The sequence below is a fragment of the Trypanosoma conorhini genome, assembly GCF_003719485.1.
Source record: "Trypanosoma conorhini strain 025E chromosome Unknown Tco_14.4_contig_00761, whole genome shotgun sequence".
In the NCBI taxonomy this organism is placed as follows: domain Eukaryota; phylum Euglenozoa; class Kinetoplastea; order Trypanosomatida; family Trypanosomatidae; genus Trypanosoma; species Trypanosoma conorhini.
The window spans coordinates 1-7734 of NW_021704852.1; the positions used below are offsets into that span (position 1 = coordinate 1).

Genomic DNA, 7734 nt, shown 5'->3' on the forward strand with positions numbered 1-7734 from the left:
CTCTCTCTCTCTCTCTCTCTCTCTCTCTCTCTCTCTCTCTCTCTCGCTATTGGCTGCGAATTAAGTGGGGCGCCCTTCTGCCGCTGCTTCACTGCACGTGAAAGGTTCCTTCTTGCTGTTGCTTCGCAGGCACAGGAGAAAGCAAGGCACTGAGAAGCAAACTTCACACAAACACGCACAAACGCGGGGAACGGAGGCGGAGGGAAGATGCGCCCTTCTCCGCGCGTGCTTGCGGCCTCACTTCCACACGTTGCGGTATTTCGGCCCCACATTCATTCCTCTCCGTGCGCTATTTGTGACGCCGCGGCGGAAGCATCTCAAGGCACGCGTGGCGTTCCACCCCCAAGTGGGTTTCCTCCTCCCACCTCCTCCACCTCCGCGCGGGTCGTAACGCGCCTCGTCGTGGGCCCCCCAGGCAGCGGGTGGCCCACCACCGTGGAAAGACGAAGAGAGGGGCTGAAGATATGGCTGCAGCGGCAGGGCGAGTGGGATGAGGGGCGGTGTGGGGTGAATGTGTCTCACTTGCAAAAGTGCTGGGAAGCCTTTTGCGATCCCACACGGACGCCGACGAAGGACGACATTGCAGGCACGGTCGACTTCCTTGATCAGTTCTGCGAGGTAAAACTCGAGGCGGCGCCCACTGCAACGCCGAGCGCCTCGCATTCCATGCCCCAAGCGAGGGAGCAACCGCAACCTCAGAATTTAGTCTCAGGCAACGCTTCTCATGCAAAAGAGGAATCGGAGAATGCTTTCTTAACTCGCATCCAAACTTCGATGTCTGCACCAGCGGATATTGAGCGACAAGGGATCTTTCAACGCACACTTTTGGATTTTCGTGAGGTGGCCAACAACAACAATTTGCCCTTTTTCTTGTGTTGCGGAACCGCCTTGGGAGCCCACCGTGAAGGGTTCTTCATTCCTCACGACAAAGACATCGATGTGGGCGTTTTCTATGAGGATTTGCAACGCCTCGGTGGAGCTGTGGAAGGCGACGCGCAGTCCGCCGTCATTTCGCTTTTATCACAAGTGGCGCTGGACGGCCATTTTGTGTTGCTTGACGTCTGCGGGACCGTGGAGAAGGGGCTGGAGCTGCGTTTCTTGCATCATGAGACGCGGGTGGCACTTGACCTGAATGTGTACTACCCGCCCCTCGCGGAGGATGCGGAGCTTGTCGCTCAGTGTGGCCCGTTCATATGGACGGCATCGCACTACGAAGCGGCAGCTTCTCGTCGTCACGGCATGTACCGCTACCGGCACGCACCCTTCCGTGAGGCGCTGATTCGGCTGCCTTTCTGCGACCCCGCCGCAGGGTCACGGGCCGAGGGCTTTTTTGTGCCGCCAACGTCCTACCTGCTGGAGTACTTTGGAGTGGGGTGGCGGACGCCGCGTGAGTACACATACACTGAGGCTCTGCAGAATGGGGAGTACAAGAACATCGTTGAGGAATGAACTCCTTCTTGCTAACTGCAAGAAAGACGAACATATATATATATATGCCTTACCGTTTGGCACAAACAAGACGAGTAAAGCGGTAATCAACGATGGGAAATGCTTTGGCCACGTGGGGAACGATTGATGTTTTCAACCGTGCGGCAAATACCGGCCGGGGCGTGGTGTGTGTGTGTGTGTGTGTGTGTGTGTGGCGTGAGAGGCACCAGCCGGGGCAACACGTAAGGAAGAAATATGAAGGTGTTTGACTCTGTGTGGATGAAGTGTCACCTTTGTTCTTTCCTTTTTTTCTCTACACGCGTGGGAGATACACATCCAACAACGATAATAACACTGTTTGCTTGGGATAGGGCTATTAGGGAATCCAAACGCAAGTACGCCAAACCCCCGCAGGAGAGAAAGACGAATACAATAAGAGCAAGAGACCGCAGCTCAACGAAGACCAAGAGACGTCGCAGGGAGGTCACATTAACGTGATGTCAAGCTTTAACCCCGATGCACCTGTGTTTATACCGACGTTCCTTCGTCAGTCCGTGAGCAATGGCATGGGGGCCGAAGAGGGTGGTTGCGCGCCGTCGGCCCCACATCGTGAGCGCCCCCTCGTGTTCCTCATCTTTGGCTGTCGCGGGGCGGGGAAGACGACACAAAGTGAGCGCCTCGCGAAGGAGCACAACCTGCTGCGGATCTCCTCGGGCAACATCTATATTGAGGGGAAGCAGCCTTTTGTCGAGCTACGAAGAATACTATTAGAGGAGTTTGGTGAGGGGAAGGAACGCCGCTTCAATGGCGTTGTGCTCGACCGCTTTGTTGCGAACAGCGAGTTTGACGCCTTCTACATTCAGTCCGCCCTGGATGCCGTGAAACTTCCGGTTCCGTTCGTGTTTGTACTCGCCATTGATCCGGCGTTGGCGGCGGAACGGGCGGGCTTGCGTGGGGATAATAAGGTTGCCCACCAGCATTGGCGCGCGATTGAGCAAAAGGCGCAGGCCGTCACTGCAAACACCGTCTACGCCCCGATTGGGTGCTTAAAGACTATCCGCGTCACGAAGGAGCGCACAGCCGAGGATGTCTTTGCGGAGATCGAATCCACCATTCAAACGCAACTGCCGGCGAATCCTGAAAGCATCAAACTTCGTCCCGCGGCCCGCCGTGAGGCGAAGGGAATGAAGTTGATCGATAATTATGAAACCTACATCGAGCTTGTGGTGGATGTTCATGCGGCCGTGGGAAATGTTTCAGGACGAAAAGACACGGCCCCCTTATCCACCATTGGTGCTTACCTGGATAAGGAGTACTTCTCATTTGGTCACAAAAATCTGCGCTCTTTGTTGTCAACGTTTCACGTTACCCTAAAGGCGGATGGGCAACGATATTTGTTTGTGAAGCACAAACGCTACGGCTACATTGGATTTCCTGCCGCGTTCACGCATTGCTATGATGTAAACAAGCTGTTTGAGGGGGTTGAGCTGAGCTGTGAGGTTTCGCCGGAGGCACAAAAATTCATCACAGATAAGCAGCATGACCGGCCGGTGGAAATACTATTTGACACGGAGCTGGTGATCCATGAGGGTAACCCCGTGTTTTACGTTCTGGACTATTTGTACTTGGGCGGTTTGGAGGGGAAGCAAATGCGGTTTGAATCCCGTCTAAAAGTCCTTCGGGACTTCTTTGGTCGTCTGGCGCCGGTCACGCAGGTCATTGCCTTAAAGGACTATGTTCCCATCAACATGTTGCGAACGCTTGTGCCCAAGTGGGAGGAGGCACACATTCCTATAGATGGTTTGGTGTTTCAGCACGGTGACGTTTACAAGATCGGGCGTGACAAGTTTCTTGTGAAGTGGAAGCCCGTCGAGCACTGCACCGTGGATTTTCGTCTGGCGAATGGGGTGCTGGAAGGGGACCAGTGGAACTTCGAACTCATGGTGACGGACGACATCTCGGGAAACGGTGGGTTTGGCGAGATTCCGTACGAAGGTGCCAGCACCACCATTCCAGCGGCGGTAGTGGAGGAAAATCACCTGTGCAACGGCATAATTGTGGAATTGGCGCTGCTGCGTGGGCAGGGGGCGACGGAGGGAGAAAAATCCCCTGCAGCAACACGGTGGTCCTTTAGGGGCGTGCGCAACGACAAGCCTTCTCCGAATAAGTACAGTATTGTTAAAAAGATTGTGGAGCTGAAGCACTTGAGTCTGGAGGAGCTCGTTGAGTTGACTGAGAGGGTTCCTTTTTACGGATCCACCTGAGAGTTGTGGGGCTACATGGCATACATGCACATCCGCACAGAGTTGCGCAGGCATTGGGATGAACGGGGGCGGAGGGTTCGTCGAATTGGAAGAATAAGGGCGAGGGAGGAAAAGTTATCTGAGGAAAGTATAGACGTATGTATGCAAAAAGGTCAGCTATCTGAAATGGTAAGCAAGCGGTGTTGTTGTTGTTGTTGTTGTTTTTATTCCCCTGTCTTGTTGTTTTCTTACTTTTTTTTTTTTTTCTTTTACTTGGAGATTTGTTGTTGTTGTTTTTTTTTATACCAACTATAGCACGTATGCACTCTGCAGCTGTTTAGCCTTCTGTGTGTGTGTGCGTGTGTGTGTGTGCATGACTCCAGAAGGCTTTCTCCACGACTTTTCATCGCCGCTTTTTTTCTCTCTCCCTCTCTCTCCTTCGCTTCTGTTTTCAATGCCGCGCGCCTCTTCATTCTCGGGGAGTCGCGTGTCCAACAAGCAAAAGATGCATAAACGCGCGTCTATGCATCTTTCGCGCCTTTTCCCACCCTCCCCTCTTTCGCTCTATACATGCGTATATTTATGGTAATATTTATGGACGCCCGCGCGCGTGTCTTGCCGCGTTGGTTTTCCGCGCAGCGAGTTGGACGCCTCCCTCGCACTTACGCCACTTCTCGCGTGCGTTGGCACGTTGGTTTGTGCGCCTGTTTGCGCCCTTATCATCCCTTTGGTTCCGCCCTTCCCTCCCGCCTTTTTTTTTTACCGCAGAAGTGCTCCAAAGCAGGCTAAGTAGATAAAAAACAAAAACAAAAACAAAAAAGAAGGAACCCAGAAGGGCAGCCCCCCACTCTCCCGCCACCGCGACCAGTTTCTCGACGCACAATTAACATAACCGGCAAAGACGCATTCAATTCATGTCGCTAAACCCCAATGCAATACCTTGGAACATGCCGGACCCCGGCATGGACCCCGGCATGGACACGAACGCGAGGATGGGGCCGCAGGACCCCCGCCTCCACGGATACCCGTCCTACTACCATAACCAGCACGCGCACCAAATGCCACCGGTGATGATGCAGCAACAGATGCCTCGGCACATAATGGGAGCCCCATTTTCGAACCATAACCACATGTCACCCATGGCGCATAATGAGCCTCTGCAGTCCTATAATAATCCACGCATGCGGCCACAGCATTATAACGCCAATGTGATGCATCCAATGCAAACCGTTTCAGCCCCTTCCTATAAAAAGTCAAGACCTGTTGTTGTTGTTGTATTTGGTTACCGGCGCGTAGGCAAAACAAGTGTGGCAAAGCGAATATCAGAGGTTCGCAACTACAGATACATTTCGCTCAAATACAGGGAGGAGGGCACTGCTGTTTCCCCGACGGACTATGTTGCGCCTCTGGCAGATCTGCTCGCGCGCAAAAACACGTTTGAGGGGATTGTTATTGACGATATTGTGGTGCGAAACAAGTTTGAACCCTACTACGTCCATTCTCTTCTGCAGAAGCATGGGCTAAAGTTTGATGTGGTGGTCGTTCTCGACAACGATTTGGACAACACAAAGCTGCGAGGCGTTGACTATGACGACCCACTGCAGCGACAACTTCACCCCGAGAGCTACGAGTTCTGTGCGAGTTATCTGCAGGGTGAGCCGACGCTGGTGGTGGAGTGCAGAGAAAAAGCGTTGGATGAGGTAGTTGCCGATGCTCTGAGGCAGTTGGGAGACGTGAACTACGCCAAGGACTCAACCATCTCCCTGAAGCAGGTGGAACTTATGCCCAATTGTCCCATGGAAGTTAATCCCACGCTGGTCGCAGCTATTCTCGAGGCGCAAACTCAGCAGTTAAATTTGGGTGAAACCGCCTCGTTTCCGTTTTCTGAGCCAAACTTTTTGTTAGAGTACGCCGTTTTTGCGCGTCATGCCTACGCCCTTCGCAGCTACCTGATTACGCCTTGGATGCAAGGCGATAAAGTCTCCTTGATTGGGTACCAGGGCACGGTCTACATTCACCTTCCCACCTATAACATTGTTTTCCGCTTTGTCGACGCGCCGTCGACGCTAGCGCAGATGGCTAAGGGAACTGTGGATAGCAATGAGGTCGGGTTTATTTTTGAGGCCACGTTTGCACGCGACAAATTGTACATCTCCGACCTCCTTATGATGGGCGACCAGAAGGGCTCTGATATGCTTGTAAGTGAGCGTGTGGAGCTGTTAAGGCAAAAGCTAACGGACATGGATAGCCGCACAGTGGAGCTGCTTCCCTGGTATCCTGTACAGTCCATGGAGGCGTGTGAGTCGGAGAATCCAGAGGCCGGTGGTGTCCTCTTCGTCAATCCAGATGGTGTGTTGCTTGGCGGGTATGACAGTCGGAATTTCCTCTACCCCCTGCAACGGAAGAAGTCGGTTGAGCTTCGCATCTGGAATGGCAACTTTGTTGGTGACTCGTGGACCTTTGACGCCTTCTGCGAGGAAGTGGGGAGTGAGAACCTTGTCGAGGGTGTTCCTGTGCAGGTGTCCGACACAGAGGTCACGAATCACTGCATCAACGACGGGAACATCTTGGAGTGCGTTCGCCAAGACTACCATGCGGGGCCCAACAAGACACGAAGAGGGGCCAAGCGCTTTGTCTTCCAGGGGCGCTGCCAATGGAAGATCCGACCCACCACCATGTACAAGCAGGAGGTATTTGTGAGCGATGCCAAGTGGCCCTTTGAGCGCATGTCTCAGGCCTGCGCGTCGATAAAGCACGTTCCTGCCACACGGCCAGAGGAACCCACAACCGCAGACGGATAGAATGTGTCTGTGTCTGTGTGAGTGTGTTACCCCCGCCTCGTCTAGCAAAGAGGAAAGCGTCAGCACGAACACGCACACACACACACACACACAAAAGCAAACACAAATCCATGATGGACCTGATCTTTTCTTCTTTTTTTTTGCCCTGTTCCCGTTGTTGTCCGTGTTAATACTGTTTTTTTTTTTTTACTACTCTTGCGCGCTTCTCGCCTCACTGTTTTCCCCCCGCCCTTGTTGGTTTTGAGGCGCGTCGCATCCTTGGATTTTTGGACAGCGGGCCTGTCCTGCAGTGGGATTTTCTCTTCCTCTTTTTTTTGGTTTGCCTCCTCCCACTCTGCCTGCTTGGCTTCCGTGAAGGCTATAAGGCGGAGGATACGGGTGTATATATTCCGTTGCCGAAGATACGCTCTAAGCACCGCACTGCCCATTTTCTGACCCAGACCAAGCAACCCATCAAGGCAGAAGAGCACGGCGGGAGAAGAGGAAGAAAAAAGAAAAAGAAAAAGCAAGTAGGTTCAATGAAGCTAATCTGCCAAGTTCTGTGCCTATTGCTCGTGTTGCTGTGCTCTACGCACTGCGCCGCCGCAAATGAGGGCGAACTGTCCGTGCGAGATTTCTTGTCGAAGGCCCCCGACCTACCAGTGAGGCTGCCGACGGAGGAGGACTTTGAGAGGGCCGAGGTCCTCGCCAAGTGGCTTGCCAAAAATGCCAAGGACAAGGTGGAGGTGATCGAAAAGAATATCACGAAGACCAAGAAAGAAGTGGAGCTTCACGTTGGTTTTGACGGCGTCGCTGGGGACTTCGCGTTGCCTCTGGGCCCTCTGCTGTCAATGGCGTTGCTTGCTTTTGCGCTCGCGGTTTGACCGAAACTGGCGGCCGCCATTGCCTTGCAGATGCGTCTGGAGGGCCATTTTTCTCTCAAATTGGGCTCTTTCCTTTCTCCCCCTTCACCGTTTTTTTTTGTTTTTGTTTTTGTTTTTTTTCCTTTGCCCCTTCTCATTGAATTCGGGCTTATTAATGTGCTGCGTTGCCTTTGCCCCCGCTCTTGGGCGCGTCGAGCCGGTCACGGAAGGAGCGCGAAAACACCCGACGCGACCAACCCCGCAGGACGCCCGGCAAGCACGCAGGCGCCTTTTTTTTTTGTTTTTATTATATTTTCCTTTTTTTTGTTCCGTTTTTGGCAACGCATACGTGCCCATAAGCGCGCCCGCGCGCCCTCGCCTCGCGCCGAATGCGTTGGCCGCCCACGGCGCGGGGCGGGT

The 7734-nt window shown here is 53.5% G+C and overlaps 4 protein-coding genes across 4 annotated transcripts, besides 9 other annotated features; all 4 read left to right on the top strand.

Moving 5' to 3' along the window:
* Nucleotides 1-45: a microsatellite.
* Nucleotides 46-207: 162 nt separating this feature from the next.
* Tco025E_08356 (uncharacterized protein) lies at nt 208-1449 on the top strand (the record flags this gene model as incomplete). The annotated part of the gene is made up of 1 exon (XM_029375206.1): nt 208-1449. The coding sequence occupies one exon, from the start codon at nt 208-210 to the stop codon at nt 1447-1449; it is 1242 nt and encodes a 413-aa protein (XP_029224675.1).
* A 164-nt stretch (nt 1450-1613) lies between these two features.
* Nucleotides 1614-1642: a microsatellite.
* Nucleotides 1643-1925: 283 nt separating this feature from the next.
* On the top strand, nt 1926-3692 carry Tco025E_08357 (RNA guanylyltransferase; the record flags this gene model as incomplete). The annotated part of the gene is made up of 1 exon (XM_029375207.1): nt 1926-3692. One exon carries the CDS (start codon nt 1926-1928, stop codon nt 3690-3692), a length of 1767 nt encoding a protein of 588 aa, XP_029224676.1.
* Nucleotides 3693-3872: 180 nt separating this feature from the next.
* Nucleotides 3873-3972: a microsatellite.
* Nucleotides 3973-4017: 45 nt separating this feature from the next.
* Nucleotides 4018-4043: a microsatellite.
* Nucleotides 4044-4466: 423 nt separating this feature from the next.
* Nucleotides 4467-4494: a sequence feature (A-rich).
* Nucleotides 4495-4585: 91 nt separating this feature from the next.
* Tco025E_08358 (uncharacterized protein) lies at nt 4586-6472 on the top strand (the record flags this gene model as incomplete). Its single annotated transcript, XM_029375208.1, has 1 exon — nt 4586-6472. The coding sequence occupies one exon, from the start codon at nt 4586-4588 to the stop codon at nt 6470-6472; it is 1887 nt and encodes a 628-aa protein (XP_029224677.1).
* Nucleotides 6473-6474: 2 nt separating this feature from the next.
* Nucleotides 6475-6499: a microsatellite.
* Nucleotides 6500-6540: 41 nt separating this feature from the next.
* Nucleotides 6541-6577: a microsatellite.
* Nucleotides 6578-6990: 413 nt separating this feature from the next.
* On the top strand, nt 6991-7335 carry Tco025E_08359 (uncharacterized protein; the record flags this gene model as incomplete). Its single annotated transcript, XM_029375209.1, has 1 exon — nt 6991-7335. The coding sequence occupies one exon, from the start codon at nt 6991-6993 to the stop codon at nt 7333-7335; it is 345 nt and encodes a 114-aa protein (XP_029224678.1).
* Nucleotides 7336-7425: 90 nt separating this feature from the next.
* Nucleotides 7426-7455: a microsatellite.
* A 150-nt stretch (nt 7456-7605) lies between these two features.
* Nucleotides 7606-7650: a microsatellite.
* The last annotated feature ends 84 nt before the right edge of the window (nt 7651-7734 follow it).